Raw genomic sequence first — 19,989 nt, forward strand, 5'->3', positions numbered from 1 at the left:
ACCATGTCAAAATCAAGTTCAAGCAGCAAAACTTTCCTTTCTTTTTCCTTTCTTTCTCTAAATTTTTAAGATATAATTGACAAAGTTGTATATATTTAAAGTGCATAATGTGGTAATTTGATATACTTAAACTTTTTTTTTTTTTTTTTGGCGGTACGTGGGCCTCTCACTGTTGTGGCCTCTCCCGTTGCGGAGCACAGGTTCCGGACGCACAGGCTCAGTGGCCATGGCTCACGGGCCCAGCCGCTCCGCGGCATGTGGGATCTTCCCAGACCAAGGATCCTCCTGGACTGAGGCACGAACCCGTGTCCCCTGCATCGGCAGGCGGACTCTCAACCACTGTGCCACCAGGGAAGCCCCTATACTTACTTACACATTTTTAAATGATTATAACAATCAAGTTAATGAACACATCCATCACCTCACGTAGTTATCTTTTTTTTGATGAGAATGCTTAAGACCTACTCTTGGCAAATTTCAAGTATACGATAAGTATTATTAACTATAGTCACCATGTTTACATTAGGACCTCAGAACCTATTCATCTTAAAATGAAAGTTTGTACCCCATGACCAACAGTTCCCCTTTTCCCTACCCCAATCCTAGCCCCTGATGACCACCTTTCTACTGTTTCTATCAGTGCAACTTTTTTTTTAGATTCCACATATAAGTGGTACCATAGAGTATTTGTCTTTCTCTGTCTGGCTTATTGCACTGAGCATAATGTTCTCCACATTCATCCATATTGCCGCCGATAGCAGGATTTCCTCTTTTTTAAGGCTGGATAATATTCCTGTGTGTGTGTGTGTGTGTGTGTGTGTGTGTGTGTGTGTGTGTGTGTGTGTGTAGAGAAAAAGAGAGGGAGAAAGAAAGGAAGGAAGGAAGGAAGGGAGAATATCTTTTTTATCCGTTCATCCACAGACTTTCCATAAGAGTTCCCATCTTGAACTTAAGCAGAAGATATGCTGCAGAGATGGCATTGCAGAAGAAATAAACATTGATTATCAAAATGCTTTAAGGGGCTTCCCTGGGCGCAGTGGTTGAGAGTCCGCCTGCCGATGCAGGGGACACGGGTTTGTGCCCCAGTCCGGGAAGATCCCACATGCCGTGGAGTGGAGCGGCTGGGCCCGTGAGCCATGGCCGCTGAGCCTGTGCGTCTGGAGCCTGTGCTCCGCAACGGGAGAGGCCACAACAGTGAGAGGCCCACTTAACGCAAAAAAAAAAAAAACAAAAAAAAAACGGACAGACAGAACCCTAGGACAAAAACAAGGGTTTTTGTTTTTGTCCTCTGTGCGGGAATCTCCCCACTTTGCCCTCCGCACCCCTGTTGCTGTGCTCTCCTCCGTGGCTCTGAAAGCTCCCCCCCGCCACCACCCCTCCCTCCACCAATGAAGGGGTTTCCTAGTGTGTGGAAACTTTTCCTCCCTCACGGCTCCCTCCCAGAGGGGCAGTTCCAGTCCCTCTTCTTTTGCCTCTGTTTTTTCTTTTTTTCTTTTGCCCTACCCAGGTACGTGGGGAGTTTCTTGCCTTTTGGGAGGTCTGAGGTCTTCTGCCAGTGTTCAGTAGGTGTTCTGTAGGAGTTGTTCCAGGTGTAGATGTATTTCTGATGTATCTGTGGGGAGGAAGGTGATCTCCACATCTTATTCCTCCGCCATCTTGAAGGTCCCTCCACGTTGGTCCTTTTGACCGAGATCCAAAGATTGTTTCCCTATACACACACATATATATATGTGGTGTGTATATGTGTGTACATATGTATACGTGTATGGTGTGTATGTGTGTTTGTGCGTGTGCTTGCGTGCAGATGTGTAGATATGCATCAGTATGTGAGCACCTATGTGTCTATACTTGTGTGTGCGTGTGTATGTTTGTGCATATATAGGTGTGTGTGTCAAGGATTTGAAGCAGGCCTTGGTGATGCCTACAATTCTAAACTCAGTCAATGGAGTTGGTGCACAGATAGTTGGTGACCTTGGAAGACATACTGGGGCTTCATTCCTCAGGCAGTGGGAAGTCACTGACACTTGAAGTGGGGAAGTGTCATGTTCTGATCTGGGCTTGAGGAGGGTAACCATGGAGATGGATAACTCTCTCTCCAGTTTACTCTGGATGAGAGAAATCAGAGGCCAAGGGGAATGAAACTGGCTGGGAGATATTTTTGTAACAGTCCAGTAAAGAGAACTAAGGACCTGAAATAGAGCAGTAGCTGTGAAATAGGAAAAGGTTATAATCCTCCAAAGCTGAGACCCCAAGTACCCCAAGACACCATATGTGACATAGAAGTTTAAATTAAATCAAATGTTTATCATTATAGTAAACTTACCTTATCAATTAGTAATACTCTAAGTATTTTGGACAGGGTTCCACTTTATTAAAGATAGAGTTTGTTGCTGGATGTGATCACAGCAATGGTTCCTTGAAAGAGTGACTATAGCACCATGAGATGACTTAAAGGGAACGTACTGACCTTGACCTGCAGTCAGCAGACATAACCTGGTTCCTGCTTCTTCCCATTATTAGGTATGTGGCTGGGGATGAATGTGACTTAACTTCTCAGAGCCTACATGGCCTCTTCTGTGAAATGGGAATCATAAGATCCCAAATTCAGAGTGTTCTTTTGAAAATTTAAGTAGATAGTATGCATGTTATCACCCTAGAAACATTTTTTAATAGGATCTTGCCATTAGGGCTGAGACTGGACACTGGAAAATTTGACTCAGTTAAGTTACAGAAAGCTATTCTAGTAAAATAATAATAACAATAACTAGGGTTTAATGAACACCTACTACATGCCATCAACTGAGATAAGGGTTTTACATACGTTAGCTCATTTAGTCCTTATAACAATCCTGGGAGTTAGGCAGGGGTGGAGAGCAAAATATTGAACAACTAGTATGGCTAAAGCATGGACTAATCAGAAGAGGCCAGGGAAGCCAATCAGAATGGATGTTAACCATAAACAACCAGTATAGCTATATGGGTACATCCTGACTAAGCTCTGGAATTAGGCTCCTACTTTACCAATGAGGAAACTGGAGCTTACGGAGTTTGGGTAATTGCCTGAAATCACACAGCTGGTCGGTGGCAGAATAAGGGCACCAATCCAGAACCATCTGACGCCAAAGCCATTGGTCTTAACAATTACGGCATCCTACCTCCTAGCTCCAGATTTCTGCAATTGTTTCTGATGCCTGAAATCTGCCATTGATACCCAAAGGATCAAAGTATAGCCTAGGAGGTCTCACATACATCCTTAATAAGTTAGCAGAACTGACATTGAGAGGGAAGAAAAGTCAGTAAACTTCTGACAGTAACAAGATCATAAGCCTTAATCAAGCCTCTTAGTAAGTTTATTCCATCAAAAAAAAAAAAACACTTGATTTTAGAAACATGATATTAGCTAGATGAATGGCAAAAAAAAGTGATTGAATATAACTTTATTTCTAATAAAGCATTTCATAGCATCTCATGGATGTCTGTTCATAAAATTTAATTAATTAAAATAGGCTTAGATAATAATTCCATTACGTAGATTGAAAAGGGGCTCCAGGTGGCTCCTGTTCACGCGCCCTGGCTCTATTTTGGAAAGACTTGATAGCTGAGGAGACACTAGAGCTGACGGTGGGCTGTGTTATACGCAGTATCTTTATTAATAATCTCCAAACGCTCCCTTGATGAATCTTAATGAAAATTACAGAGCCTGGTCTTTTCAGCACAGTTGCTAAAAAGGCATGGAATGACACCAGAATGTCAAGCAGGAACTGGCTCGTCCCTGATGGTTAAATGGAACAAAGGTCTTAATCCTTGTGACGGGGTTGCCCTGCCAAGCAACGTGGCAGGACGAGGAATGAAAAGCATTCCTCACTGGAGGCAAGAGTGCCCAAGCCCCCTGCATGCCTCGCGGCATCTGTTCCTCCTCCTCTCTCCCTCCTGTAGTTCTTTTTTGCTTTGGCTCCCTCTCTCCCTTACTTCTCTCTCTCTCTCTGTCTCTTTCCTCCTCAAACCCCCTTTCTCACCTTGTTCTGAAAAGTCCCTGACAACAGCATCCGTAAGGCTGCACTTCTCTTTGAAATGCATCAGCGTTGCCTTTAACATGAACAAGTATTCTTTTTGCAAAATTATTGACCATGGTGAAGACTGAAACTATCTGGTAACAATAGCTGATAAAGCTAATGTTGATTGAATGCTCACCATGTGCCAGACACTATACGAAATAACCTTCCTGACTCACCTCACCTAATACTGACCACGGCCCTGAGAGGAAAATACTATTACTTTCCCCAATTTTCAGACGAGGAACTTGAAATTCTTATAGGATAAATAACTTCCGGCCAATGACACGCAGCCTAAGCAGCAGCGCAAAAACGCTGAGGCATGCTCATCTGACTCCCTAAATGTCTAAAGGCAGGGAAATGGTTAGATAAAGTTTTGCATATTACAAAATAGGGAAATGGGTCACCATTAAGTACCATGACTTACATTAATATTCAATGGCATAAGAAAATGCTTGTGAGTTTAAAGAAGTACACATTGCAGAGTACGAACACACACACACACACCATTTAGGGCAACCTTGGTTTTTTAAAAATCTACTTTTACAGAGAGAGAAAGACATAGAGCTCAGTGTGGGAAAGGGGTGGCTGGATTGCTTCTCTTGCTTTTCTCTCATGCAGTCCACACTGTTTTTGAACAGGAATCCTGCTCCAGGTTTTCCCATTACCTTTCCACCCCCAAAAGCAGGAGGGTGATGCTGAAGGGAGTGCAAGCAGCAGGAAGGTGTCCAAAGAGCTCTCAGCTTGCAGTCTGGCATTGTGAGGGCCGATCAGGACCCATTACTTCCTGACCTTGAGCGAGTGACTTAACCTCTCTCCGCTCCCGCCTCCTTAGCTGTAAAATGGGGGGAAACCATCCTAATGCAATCTCCATAAATACAGGAACTGATTTTCTGATTTGTCTATTTCGTTCCCTGCTTATATCTGCAGAGGACTTCAAGAGATGCTTGTTGAACAAATGAACAAACGAGATAAATGGACTGTATGTGTGGCATAGGGTGAGAATGAAACGACATCTTTTATGAAGATAAAAGGCCAACACAGAAGAGATAATATTTACATCTTAACTCTCTTGGAGCCGCAGTTCCCTCATCTGTAAAATGGAAATTTATAATGCTGATAGATATCTCCCTATCAGAACTGTTGTGGGCACCAGAATGAAGTACTTTGTGAAACTGCAGCTTCCACGCTAGGATAAGACACGGTAGCTTTCCAACTTTTTAGAAGCAGATGGGTCCCATGGTTTGTAAGGCAGGCTGACTCTGAAGTCCAGTAAAGGCTATAGGATAGATCATGGTTGAAGACAAAGTCGGGCTCCATGGCCGCCATGCTGGCAGCTCCCACCCCAACAGTGAGTGACCCCTGAGGTACCCTCAGTGAACTCTGGAATCTACAGAAGGGAGCTTGCTATAGTCTGCTGACTTTTGGAATTAGCTGGCAGAGACTGTCATCCATCTATTGGGCAGAGCCAGATCAAACCCCAGTGGTTCATGTACCCCTAAGCATGGCTCCTTTTTCAACATAAACCATTCAGGGTAGAGGAAATGGACCACTACATTTAGGCTCACACACCTGGGGTGAAATTCCAACTATTCCACCTCTACATGTGTGACCTAAAGAAAGGAACTTCTTGGAACTCAGTTTCCTAATTTGTAAAATGGTACTGGTAATGGTACCCAGGGTTATTATAAAGATAAGACTTGACACTTGCACAGAACACCCTGCACAGTGACCGTAGTTGACCTCCATAACTAACTCCCTTGTTTTTCCATTTTTCCCAGAATGTCCAAGGGCACTGTCATCTAGGGAGCTGAGGACCAATCACTCAGCTCTTACTACACTGTAAATTAGTTCATCCTTTTTGAACCAATATATGTCTAGGAACTGCCCAGTTGGTATATGAAATGGGTTGGTTGAAGCTATTTAGATGTAAATAGAGCAAATGCAGGCACAATTTTAGCAGGAAAGGGTAGTGTGATCAATTCATAATTTTTTTTTGGTCTGATTCAACCTGTATATAGTTGTATAATTACAAATTGTTAATTTTGTTAATTACTAACAAAAATTAGTAGTAGCCACTATTTTTGAGTGTTCAAACTGCACCAGGTTAAGTGCTTTATATACATGATTTTATAAACTATCCTAACAAAACTATCCTAAACTATCCTGCAAAAATCTAGTTCTCTTTCCCGTTGCACCTAAGAAAACTGGGACTCAGAGACTAATGCAACTAGCATGAGTCCCACAGGTAGTAAGTTGAGATACCTAACTTCACATCCAGGCCTGCTTTAATGCACTCCAGGCCCCTTGGTGGTGTTGAGAGTCACTTGATTTGAGAAGCCCATATCATTCCCATTTTACAGAGGGGAATTTACTTCCTTTGCTCCAGTTTCCACAGCCAACAAGGGGTAGATGCAGCATTAGAACTCCAGTCTCTGCTCCCAAAGCTGAGGAGTTGGATGTACTTCACCCACAGTACCAATCTGCCACTCTGCCGAAGTTTGTCTCTCTATTCATCCATTTATTTAACGGTGGAGAAAGTCTAATCTACAGATCAGTGATGGCTCTCATTTCTCCAGCACCATCGATGGATTGGTTAATTGGCTAAAAAATGAACCATTTGAAGCATTTCAACTGAAAGAACATTTCTAAGGTTCTTTGTCTTTTATCATATACCAAACACTCGTCTTTAATAGTTCAATTAAAGGAAATGACATCATCGCTCTTATGCTGGTAAACTGTTGCCTTATTGGTACCCAGCTTGATCTAGAGCTACAAAAAATAGTAATAACTATTAAGTGGAGTCTTTATTGAAAATAAATCTTAGCTAGAAGCCCTCCATGAAAACAGATGAGAGCAAAGCTGCTTTAATTGAAAGGGAAAGATGTAGAGGGTCTCCCCACTCCCCAACTGGCAGGGCCAAACACACCTCCGTGGTTCCCCTGGGACTCTTAGAAGCATCTTGGGACAACAAGGGGCTGTAGAGCAAGAAAGGTTTTGAGCTTTGTCCATGAATTCAACAAATACTTCTGAGCACTACGTGCGAAGCACTGTGCTAAGTGTGGGCACGTGGAAATGAAAGATGGTACCCCTGCCCTCCAGAAGCTCAGAGTTTGTGGAGAAATAGAGCGGGTGCAGATGTTTATAAGGCGAGTGATCTATAGGCATTTTTTTTTCTTTACTTGCAACTGACGAGGCACAGCAAAGCAACGGTGGGGCTCTTCTTTGGAAAAATTGAAAAGGGACCCGTAACTCAGAGCTGAATTCCCTCCATTTTAGCTTCAAGAATGCTCAAAGGCCCCCTTCCCCCTCAGGAACAGATCTTGAAACACATGGAATGTGTTTGTAGTTCTATGCAACCGCTGGGTAGCCTTTCCAAAGAGGATGGCTGTCTGTAAATTATTCATTACTTCTCCGTCATTTCATTCTTCTCTTTTATTAAGTCAAATCCCAGACACAACAAAAAGAAAAACAGTGCAATGAAAAAGTTTGTCTTCTTATGATATTTGTTTTGTAGAAGAAAATTAAAAATCTAAATGTCTTTTCATTAAGATGTTCCAGTGCGTTCCCTGTACAATGCTAATTGCCTAATGGCATTAGCATGGTGTGCTGTTTAATAGACCCTCACAATTAGTTGGCAAAGCACTTTAACAGCCATTATCTCCTTTGGGGCTCACAAAGGCTCTGTGAGTGAAACAATCAGCTAGAGCTTTATTCTACAACCATTGAAACTCTGGATAAGATTAAGCTATTTGCCCAGAATCACACACCACATACAGTGTCTATGTTGCAAGGAGTATGAGGTTTGAAAAACAGCAGCTCCAGTTTAGTCTTAGAATCATGCTTACCAGCTGTGTGGCCACAAGAAATAGGTTAACTTTCCTGCAGTTCCTTCATATGTGACAAGCAACCCAGTAGTCCTTAGTACGTGCCAGAGACTATTCTCAACTCTCTACGTATCTTTATTCACTTAACCCTGACAATGCTATTATCGCTCCCATTTTATAGACAGAAGTTAAGTAACGTGCCTAAGGTCATGCAGCTAGTAAGTGGCAGAGCAAGATATAAACTCAGGTAGTCTGGCACTAGAGTCCATATTATACCCTCTACTATAGTGATGCTGGGCACACTTTAAAACTAAAATTGTTTGAATTTTTTTTTTTTTTTTTTTTTTTGCGGTACATGGGCCTCTTACTGCTGTGACCTCTCCCGTTGCGGAGCACAGGCTCCGGACGCGCAGGCTCAGCGGCCATGGCTCACGGGCCCAGCCGCTCCGCGGCATGTGGGATCCTCCCGGACAGGGGCACGAACCCGTGTCCCCTGCATCGGCAGGCGGACCCTCAACCACTGCGCCACCAGGGAAGCCCCTGTTTGAAATATTTTGAAAATGAAGAAGGAATGTGTGTGCACAGAGGAAACTCCTGATGGTAGAAATCTTCCTGTTTTCTCAAGCTGCCTCCTCCCCCATGCTTACAGTCAGAGGTCAGTCTGACACAGACCCTGTAAGGTGGCTAAAGTCAACCCATATATCAAATTCTGGTAAAGATAAAACGCAAAAGCTATGGATGGAGGTTGTATCACTGTCTTCCTGCTTCCCAGCCATTGACCCGGCTCAGCCCTGGGATGTGAGCACACTCCAGAGACCACTGCTCTGAGGAGTCAGGAGGTCAGGAAGGAGCTTCAGACAAGGCAGTGATGGAGGGACAAGGCCACTTCTGTGTTCGTGATAGCCATGTAGAACATGATAGAACATGAGCTGGAAGGTGGTCAGGCTGAGGCAGGGACCCCAGACTGAAGCCTGATGGTGGCCTGAACTAGAGTGTTGGTATGAGGAAGGGAGAGAAGAAAATGGAATAAAAATTAAAATATTTAGGTTGGAAATGGAGTGTGCAGTGAAGTGCAGAACCTATAATCTATCCCAGGTTTGTACAGTGGTGAGTAGAGAGAGAGATTGATGCCATTCCCTGAGACAGAAGTTATATAGGATGAGCAGGTTTGGGGAGAAGGGCGATAAGGGCCCTTACACGTTCAGATAAAAGACTAGTAGAGTTTGGAGGAGGAAGGGTATCTTTCTGTTATCAGGAAATCCAAGTAGGCTTCATGGAAGAGGTGGCATATGAAGGGACAGGAGTTGAACTTATGGAGTAGGCAAGACCCAGGCTGCCACCCAGGCCAAGGGTGCCTACACTGGCCTTTTACATGTGTCTCTGCATTCACCTATGTCAACAGGTATGTGCGGTCAAGGACGAAGCATGATGTTGACATGCGGATTGGAATCCACTCAGGCTCAGTGCTATGTGGCGTGTTGGGTCTACGGAAGTGGCAGTTTGATGTCTGGTCTTGGGATGTGGATATTGCGAACAAACTTGAATCTGGAGGAATCCCTGGGTAAGCCAAAGCAAAACCCTCTTCTTGCTTAACACTTATCATTTGCTCACTTTGTGACAGTGGGTTTCCCATGTGCAGAATTCAGAAGTATATGTCCAAGAAGCAATTATTTTGGAAGTGACAGAACATTAAAACATCATGCAAATATTGGCCTCAAAACTTTAGTGACATTTGTCATAGGCAATGAGGACGGTGAGATGACACTCAGCTGTTCAGGACCTAACCCTGCAAAGCGTTGGTTTTCAGATTTGATTTTACATTGGAACCAGAAGAGGAGAATTTTAAAAATCCTGGTGTTCCTAAAAAAAAAAAAAAAATCCTGGTTTTCCAGACCCCAGACCAGTTCATGTAAAGCAAAATCTGTGCAGAATCTATTTTAAGTTCTTAAAGCAGTTCTCATGGGCAGCCAGGGTTGAGACTTACAGACCTGCTATACGACCTTACCCTTCCTTTGAAAACTCAGACATATCTCTGAACTTTCCATGATTTGAAATTGTTTGGCTTTTTATTTTTCTGCTTTTTTAATGTCTGCTATTTCCCCTTCCTATCAATCGCTATTTGTAGGAAAAAAACTCAGCTTACTTTTCCTTTCAATGAGCGAGATAGCCCCCAATTCTAAACACATCTTGAGTAGTGCTAAATACCATGAATACATCATATCGTTTGATCTCACCCCACGTAGTAAATCGTGGCTTCCTTGTTTTAATGGGGAGACTGAGGCTCAAAGAAATTAAATCTGTCACATAAACGCAGCTATTAAGTGCCTCACCACCCATCACTGTCTTCCATTGTTAATTTATCAGTCCAGTTTGTTCAAGATTGTCCTTTTATTATGAATCTCCAGTCCCTCTGTGTCCCCAGTGCCTAGCGTGCTGTATAGAACCTAGGAAGAAGGGAGGGAGGCGTCCAACGCCACGGCATAATCATTGATAGTCTGTAACCCGCAGTCATGCAGAACCCATACGCAGTTTGTTAAACCATCAATAGCTACGCCCTACCCTCAGAGTTTCTGATCGCTGTGTCTGGGATGGGAACCGAGAATATGCCTCCCTAACAAGCTCCCAGGTGATGCTGACGCTGCTGGCCTTGGTACCTCATTTTGAGGATCACTGTTCTCAACCTTTAGTTAAATGAAACAATGTATATAAAGTCCTTTGCTCAGGAAATAGCTGTGGTTGTAGTAATGACCCTATGATGTAGCTGTAGGGTCTTGGAAAGACTCTGAAAGTGAATGTTTTTGTCTCAATCCAGCACTGCCATCTACCACTGATGAGACTTTGGTCTAGTTACTTACTCACTGCCTCTGAGCCAGTTTCACTGTCAGCAAAGTGAGGGGAAAAAAAACGCCTTATCCCCTATAGTTGTTGGAAGAATGGAAATTATATGAGATGATCCATGGATCAAAGCACATAGAATACATTTGGCTACAAAGTAACATTTACACAAAATAAGTGTTGCCCAACTGTTAGATCTTATTTACTGTCATGACTGTTATTGGTATATCCTGGCATTTAAAATTATCAGAAAGTGTCAGAGTTACCTGACATTCAATATATGAGAATATTGTCTGAGAACTGACTCATTTCCTTAGAGGGAAATGTAATCCCCACACTCTCAGCTGCAAATGTGTTACTCCAAAGCTCAAGGTAGTAGCAAGGATGAAAATGAACACCTAAAATCCAGTTTCTATCAAAGCATTTAAATATTGATTAGAACTTCAGCAGAAGGATCAGGAATAAGTAACGGCAAGGATGCCTTTCACTATGGAAAACATAATATTGATTTAGGATATGCAAATATTAGTCCCCCGAGCGTTGACAGCAGAATAATAAAATGTAGAATCTAGAGAAAATACCAAATGGGGTGGTATTTCACTTGATTATTTTAAAAGAACATCAGCCATTAGACTTTACGAAACACGACCAGGAGTTTCATTTTGCCTGGGAGAAAAAGACAGCTTTCAAGCACCCAGCTCTGAGCTTGATCTGAGAAAGACTGGGACATCTATTCATTTCATGGAAGGTCAAACATCTTTTCTATTCTCCTAGGTCAACGCTACTGAGTTCCTATGTACTGACAGAATTTATCATGAGAATATCTTGTAATTAGCACTTTTCTCAAGAGAGCTCAAAACATCTTTCACATGCTTTTGTTTTTAATACAGGCGTACCTTGGAGATATTGCAGATTGGGTCCCAGACCACCACAATAAAGCAAATATTGCAATAAAGCGAGTCACACTAATTTTTGGTTTCCCAGTGTATATAAGTTATATTAACATTATACCATAGTCTATTACGTGTGCAATAACATTATGTCTAAAGAAATCAATATACATACCTCAATTAAAAAATACTTTATTGCTAGAAAATGCTAACCATCATCTGAGCCTTCAGCTAGTTGTAATCTTTTTGCAACAGTAACATCAAAAATCACTGATCACAGACCATCATAGCAAATATAATGAAAAAGTCTGAAATATTTTGAGAATTACCAAAATGTGACACAGGGACATGAAGTGAACAAACGCTCTTGGAAAGACAGACTCGCTCAACTCAGGGTTGCCACAACCTTCAATTTGGAAAAAAATGAAGTATCTGTGCAGTACAAAAAAGGGAAGCACAATAAAACGAGGTATGCCTGTATCTTACCTCACGTTTGAAATCAATGTCTATATACAAGGATACTTATTTGGAAAACATGCAGAATGTGCCTTAAATGAACAGAAATGCATTGTTTGTAGTTTCTGTTTCTTTACATGTCCTTTGCAGTGGATTATTACCTCTGTAAGCAAGAACTTAGCAGGATGGGTAAGGGGGGTAACAGGAGAAGTCGAGGCAGCACTGAAGAAAATGCATTTGGAAACATCACTTTAAAAAAATTGTTTCCTTGGATATATTGTTTCTAGAATCCAAAAGCCAAGCAAAGTCTTAAGTATCTACCTTATTCATTCATTTAAAAGAGCACTAAAGGCAGCCTAGGGAAATGAATTTGTGCTGAATCAGGGAGTAAGAAATTGTGTGGAAAACACAGCGTGAGCATTCTAAGCAGGAAGATTGGCTTGTTCTGAGTTTAGTAGGTGTGAAGTAACACCTTGAATTTGATGACATGCCAATTACTTGATTAGCTGGAGAGAGTGTCAGAACATGAGCCTTGAAGTCACAGGGCCCAGAAAGTGGAGGTCTTAGAGACCTTGTTCAGAATTTAAAGTGTACCCTATAAGCCTTGAGGAGGCATGGAATAAACAACAGAAATAAGATAATGGCATTTTTTAAAATAATCCTAATAATTTAAAGGTTTGTTCTTGTAGCATGTGCAGTGTACCAGGCACTGTTTTAACTACTTTACACGAATCAACTCTTACAACTCATGAAGACCCTAAAAAATGGGTACTATTATTTTTCCCATTGTTATGGGTGAGATAACAGACTCATAGAAAGCTTAAATAACTTGCACAAGCTCTCTCAGCTAGTAAGTGGCAGAGCTAGGGTTTCAATCCAGGGAATCTGGCCGAAGCATCCATGCTTGTAACCACCAAGCTAGTCTACCCAGACCACAATGCACCACAACAAGTAGTCTGAGTTAGGCAGTTAGGAGAACAGAAAAACTCTTGCCCAGAAGGATTTACCATGTGACATTCCCACAATTCACATCTGATTTTAAGGCTCTTGATGTCATCTGTTGTTTTGCTAAAAAAGAAACGTGAATCTTGAACTATGATGGCTGGTATGAGTCTCTTACCTTGTGAGTGAGCCTAGCCAGCTGCCAGCCTGCACGTATCCACAGCTGTGTTCTCTTCCGCTTTCCATATACACATTACAAGGGAAATGGCATCTTACAGTGGTTTTCCTAAAGGACTCTCCATGTAGCCCTGTGGACTTATAAGACCTGCCTTTGTTCTTCAGAAGATTATAGACAAGTTGAAGAAATAAGGCACAAATAGGTGAAAATTGAAAAGGTAGGAAAAGTTCCAAAACAGTAAGCACTACCTTTGCATGGTGATAGGACAAGAATTGCCGTTGAGTTCAGAAACATTTATGGAACTTGTTTTTCAAAATAATCAACATGACTGAAAAAAATCACTGATTCTTAAAAGTTGCTGGGATCAGGCTGACAGTCAGAAGAAAAACCAAAGGAAGTGCTTAAATGTGGCTCAATGGGGCTACGATTTATCAGAGTCTACAGCGACCCTTGGGGTGAAGTTGGTGATAGATACCTGCTCATTGATTTATACTTATACTTTTGTTTTCTTTTATTCTTTCTACTTTTTCAGGGGAACAGATACTGTCCTTGAGGACACGTCCTCACAGCACCCATGCACAGCCCTGATGTTGGGTTTGCACAGGACCGAAAACAGAGATGGCCTTTGCAAGCCACGTCAGGTGTATAACAACCTATGCTTTGTCCACACAGGAGGATTCACATTTCCAAAGCCACGCTGGACTGCCTCAACGGTGACTATAACGTGGAAGAGGGTCATGGTAAAGAGAGGAACGAATTCTTGAGGAAGCATAATATAGAGACCTATTTAATTAAGCAGCCTGAGGAGAGTCTGCTGTCTTTGCCTGAAGACATCGTCAAGGAATCTGTGAGCTCCTCAGACAGGAGAAACAGTGGGGCGACATTCACAGAAGGATCCTGGAGCCCCGAACTGCCCTTTGATAACATAGTGGGGAAACAGAACGTAAGTCCTGGCTTGCTTCTTCTGGTTTGCTGTGAATGCATGTGCACCCCCAACCCAGTTGCCTCAGAGAAGACCAATTCATCTTTAACCCTTTCTCTGCTGAGTGCCTTAATCGTAATTGATCAAATGTATCACCTCAGGACAGAATTAACCTACGTATGTCATTTCAGGAAATGCCAGAAATACCAGAGGGTTCCCACCACCCTCTCCTTTTTTTTTTTTTTTTTGACCTAGCTAAAAATAAATGTCATGTGAAGCTGAATTATAATTTTACCAAAATTAATTACTCATGTTGGAAAGGATAAACCTCATTTTATTAAACTAACAACAAAGGGGGAAGGGCAAGTCCATGCGAATGTAATTTTTTTAGGTAGTTGGCCGGCTAGGAGTACCGAGGTGCCCTCTGAAATTTAAAATCAGGAGGGCATTGTGGATTTGGAAATATAAAAGATGCAAGCGAGGAAAGGATGAGGGCATTCAAGAGTAGTAAGCAATTTCAAAGCCACCCACATAATGCTATTCGTATGTAGTGTGGATTTGCATCTTCCATGAGGGATAAAGCAACAAAGTCAGTACATCAGGTGTAAGTTATCAATCATCAAATTATTTTTAAAAGTATATCTTCAAATACCAGAATCACACTAAACCCCATGAGCTGCTCTGACACTGAGAGGCACCAGAGAACTGAAGTTGATCAAGGGAGAACCAAAGTGGATTCAGAGATGCTCCCCTCTCCAGAATGCTTGTTCAGAGCATGGGCAAAATCACCTGCTCTAACAGGTTTTCCCTTCCCTTCCCTTAGGCCAGGCACATATAGTTGAACTCATGTAAGTTGTGTGACTTCATTGTGCTTTTTTAAAGAAACTAACCCAAGAAAAGCCACTATATAAGGCTTGTAAACAGCTTCTGACATTCTCCCGAGCCAAGGAAAAGCTGACAGTACTATGAAATAAATAGACCAAATTGATAGCGTCTGGGGCTTTATGAAGACATATATGTGTTCATTGTTCTAATCCACAGACCTGAACATTTCTCATTAACTTGTCGTTAAGAAAAATCTGTCTGCTTAAAGACATTTAAAATGGAAAAGGTTAAAATGCTGAAAGTCTTGCCTCTTTATTCTGCATTTGAAAGATTGATGGGGCGCTCTGAGGCCAGGTTAACCCTGGTTTCCTTCCAGCTCTGTGTGAAGGAGCTAAGGATCAATACATGGACCCCATTCACTGGTCAAAGATGCAGGTTGAACCCTTGAACCTGCATGCCTTGCAAGAACCTTTAATATTCTTTTGTGAGTGTTTACTTTCCCCCCAAATTATTATGCCTACACAAGTCATCACTGATTTCAACGCCTACCTCTTTCCATCCCTGAATTGGTATGCATGGTACAATTTGCTGTTATAGAATATTACGGTCTTAAATACTTCCTGGAGTTGGTGCATGCCCAGCTGAAAGTACCCTCTGTTTCCTCTGCCTATTGTTAGCTTGAGCCTGAAGGCTGCTTATTTTAAAAAGATGCATGCCTCACCCTGAACACTTCAGTAATTCTGCATAAAGTTTTCTCTCTTGGTTTTTTTGTTCTTCTTTTTCTTTTTGGTCTTTCCTTTTGAAAAACTCTGTCCGTTTAAGCTGATTGTGGAAATGGGGATAATTCCTAATTGTTCTCATCTCAGTGTGTACCTATCCTTGCTACTAGGAATTGAGAACCCAGAAGAGAGGTAGAGGTGCTCGGTTTTAAGTCATGATTGATTGATCTGGTAGAATTATATAGGAATACTGGAAATATTTATCTGCTGATTTCCTAAAGATATTTACTGATGTCATCAAATAGTTTTTATAAAAGACGTCATTATTAGTCAAAGATTCTTATTCTTGGTGTTTAACCATACCATATATTTCTTATGATGCCTGAGTTTTGCCTGTCTTTGCCATCTTCCACATGAATAATCTCAATTTTGTTTTATGTCTTCATACTTAAGAGCCAATGAATGTATGCTGATATTCATAAATAACCGAGTGGCACTAATAACATTTTGGAAATTATTGAGTCAATTAAAATGGTCACAAGCATCAGAATTGCACTTATGCTTAGCTCTGGAAGTCAGTGATTCATATGTGCAATTCAGAGACATAATGTGTGCCTGGAAGAGATCAAAACTGGTCTGGCTGAGCCTGTGCTCTGCCAAAACACCCAGTCAATACCACAGGAAGCCCAGACCATCTGGGTGTTTGCATAACACAGATAAAACATACTAATGCTTCACTGGGGATTTGCTAGCTAAATTGGCCAGATGTTTTAGTTTCTATTGATTCACAAAGTATGCTTTGAAATATTTTTAACGACATTGGTATGTCATGCCATAATCTGTGCTATATAGACAGCAGATGTTCAGATAGTTGCATTCTCATGTATTCATTCATTCAATAAAGATTAATTGAGCATCTGTTACATGCCAACTACTGCTAGTAATAAAAGAGGAGGGACAGAAGAAACACTTTGGAGATAGTGTATATGCTTCATGAAGACAGGAATTGTATCTGTTTCCCGTATCACTATTTAGTCCATAATTAGAACAATACCTGGTAAGTAACAGGACTTGCTTGCAGTTTGCTGAATGAATTAATTAAATGATAGATGTGGGTGGTACAGGAGAAGACCCAGTCAAGTTTGACTTCCAGGTTTTTTGCTTGCATGTGACTGATTAGATGGTAGAACTGCCCACTGAAATAAAAAATAGTGGAATGGAAGGAGATGGGGTGAGAAACACTAAGAATTTAGTTAAGGACGTGTTCAACTTGAAATGCCTAGGAGAGGTCCAGGGAGAGATATCCAAGAGGCTATTGAACACACACTTCTGAAGCTCAGGCATGAAAAAACTATGCAAGGGATGTGAGTCTGGAAGCATTTGAGTGCTAGATGAAGCCATGAGGATGAAAGAGAGAACTGCAAGGAATATGTAAAATAAAATGCTAAGAAGGTACAAGACAGACCTATAGGAACACCAGATGGAGGTGAAAGAGAGTCAGGATCCCGTGACAGAGACAGATAGGAAGCAAGGGGACCAGAAGAGGATTAGGCAGTGTGGTATCATGGAAGCCTACAGAACGGAGCATTTTGAGAAGAACAGGGTGATCAACACTGTCCAATGTAGCCAAGAGGTGCAGGACGATGAAGACTGGAAACTGCCAGTGGGAATTGGATTGGAAAACGTCATTGCAAGAGACAGATTTGACATAGTGGTGACGTCAGAAGCCAAATTGTCCCAGTTGATAAGCGAGAGCTCTGGATTTCCGAGAACCCCAACTCTATCCCAGTCCCCTCTCGGCTCCCCATTTCAGGAGTCTGTCAGTGGTTTGCAGGAGCAAAAAAGTCACTTAGAATTATTTCTGGCCCCTGTCTGAGTCTTCCAGTCCCTGTCTATGCCTGAAGGTAATCTCTTGTTTTTGATGGTGTGCATCTTCCCAGCCCTTATAATCTGTGTCCAGTTAAGCTAAAATTGTTGGTTCAGCCCACTCTTGGACGGCCTGAGCACTTATGCTTTGCATCCCTGGCTCCTGACATGGGCCAGTGTTCTGCCCACTGATTTGGTATCCTGGATCCCTGAATCCTGGCTCAGATACCTGTCAGGCTTCCTATGCTCTGAGCCTCTGAATGGAATGAAATTAAGAAAACTAGAAGGCAAGAGGCTTATGATCACAGGTGGACTATTGAAGTGTAAGGTTACAAAAGGAGAAGTAGGTAGTTGAAGTACACCAAACGTGAACATTTTTGACATGGGGGAGGATGTCCAGAAATTTCAAGGCTAAGTTGTTGGAATGAGTCATCAAAATGGTCATTGAATCTCTCAGAATAAAGACAAAATTTGAGATGAAAATGAAGACTTAAGAAAAGGGTCCTCATATGAAAGGTTGTATTTTCCCCTTCTGGTTGCATGCTACGACTAAAATCTGTTTGTAAGCTTGAGCTCTGGTTCATTCAATTGTTTAACAGATGTTAGTATTCTAGATGCTGAGGATCGAGTAATGAGGGGACAGACTTGATTCCTGTCCTCCAAGAGCTGCATTTTAAGGGAGTGAAGAATGCAGACAATTAACCAAAACACAAAAGTTCTGAGAAGGAAATATAGATGAATATATGAGTAGGGGGCAGATAGAATTACTGCAGATAGGGTCATCAAGAGACCTCTGAAAATGTGACTTGAGTGCCAAAAGGACCCTGCATTTGAATAATCAGGAAAAGAGCATTATAGATAGAGGAAACGGCTAGTGCAAAGGCCCTGGGGTGGGAAAAATTTGGTATGTTAGAGCAACAAGGCCCAAGTGGCTAGAGCATAGTGAGTAGGGAAAGAAGGAATACAAGAAGAAGTTAAAGGAGACAGACATTGATCTTGAAAACCTAGTCGACTTTGGATTTTATTCTAAGGGAAGTGATAGAGATATTTTAAGCTGGCCAGTGACATGATCGGATTTAGATGTTTAAGAGATCACTTTAGCTGCCTGTGGAGAATGGATTGTAGGGACCAAGAATGGACTCCTTAGACAAACAGCATCTTTACTTATGATTTACAAGAGGATACCAGAGGGTGAAGCTTTTGTGTTGCTATAAAGTGTATTGTGTAACGATATGAATCATTTTAACTTGATTTTTATGACAAGTGATAATGCCAAGAGAGGTGGAGCCACCCTTTTAGAAGCAAACCCCCTTTCAGAGCCCAGGTGCTGTCCCTCATATATTGAGAAATCATCACCATTTTCCCATCCATCCCCTTCACATTGGTCACAGCATCAGAACCCAGGCATTTTTCTATTACTCCTCCAGACCTTTTAAAAGAATCACCTGGGGAAAAGTACACATTTGGTACTTCCGTTTTCTATATTAGTTGTTTCTGCAGAGTAGAAGTCATTTGGTCATTATTGTTATCATGAAGTTCATATGTGTACTGCGAAGATTGAAAACACAAAAGAAATTTCTATACAGGCAAACCTCAGAGATATCGCAGGTCTGGTTCCAGACCACCACCGTAAAGCAAATATCACAATAAAGCAAGTCACACTGAGGTTTTGGTTTCCCAGTGCATATAGGTTATATTAACACTACACTGTAGTCTATTAAGTGTGCAATAGCATTATATCTAAAAAAACAATGTACGCAAGTGTAATTAAAAAACACTTTATTGCTAAAAAACGCTAACCGTCACCTGAGCCTTCAGCAAGTCATAATAGTGACATCACAGATCACTGATCACAGGTCACCGTAACAAATATAACTATTATGAAAAAGTTTGAAATATTGTGAGAATTACCAAAATCTGACACAGACACACCAAGTGAGCAAATACTGCTTTTAAAATGGCACCAATAGACTCGTTTGATGCAGGGTTGCCACGAACCTTCCACGTGTAAAGCTCGCAGTATCTGCAAAGCGCAATAAATTGAAGCGCGATAAAACAAGGTATGCCTGTGTTCTGCACAGCAAGACAGAAAGCAAATGTGTTTCCTTGCCAGGAATATAGACGAATATCCACAGCATCATTAACGCTAATAGAGGTAGAGAGCTTGGGGCCAGGTACCGCGTTGGGAGCATTGCTCACTCATACGCGTCGCATTTCGTTCTCACACCAGCCTTACTGGGTAAGTGTGACGTGCCTGTTTTACAAGTGCCAAAATTGTGATTTGAGAGATCAGTTAGTTTTTTGAAGGATATACAGGGAATGAACAACAGAATTGGAATTAGAACCCAGTCACGTCTGACTCCAGAAAACCACATAGTCTCCCTCAGGCTGCATTGCCTCCCCTTTCGGTCCTGAAGATATGTGCTGCGTTTCTACCTACTACCTTGTTTCCTGGTCAGTTAGTAGTAGAAGGTTGT

The 19,989-nt window shown here is 41.8% G+C and overlaps 1 protein-coding gene across 3 annotated transcripts in view; it reads left to right on the forward strand.

Moving 5' to 3' along the window:
• The window catches only part of ADCY8 (adenylate cyclase 8), a gene marked incomplete at both ends in the record, with an annotated part of 217,211 nt that overhangs the window by 93,234 nt on the left and 103,988 nt on the right, over positions 1-19,989 (forward strand). For all 3 annotated transcript variants that reach the window (XM_082674757.1, XM_082674758.1, XM_082674759.1), the window contains 2 exons: positions 9,282-9,440; positions 13,853-14,123. In XM_082674757.1, coding sequence (XP_082530883.1) covers positions 9,282-9,440; positions 13,853-14,123 — 430 coding nt within the window. The remainder of the gene's footprint in view (positions 1-9,281; positions 9,441-13,852; positions 14,124-19,989) is intronic.

Source organism: Grampus griseus (genome assembly GCF_964374135.1).
Source record: "Grampus griseus genome assembly, chromosome: 17".
Classification (NCBI taxonomy): Eukaryota; Metazoa; Chordata; class Mammalia; order Artiodactyla; family Delphinidae; genus Grampus; species Grampus griseus.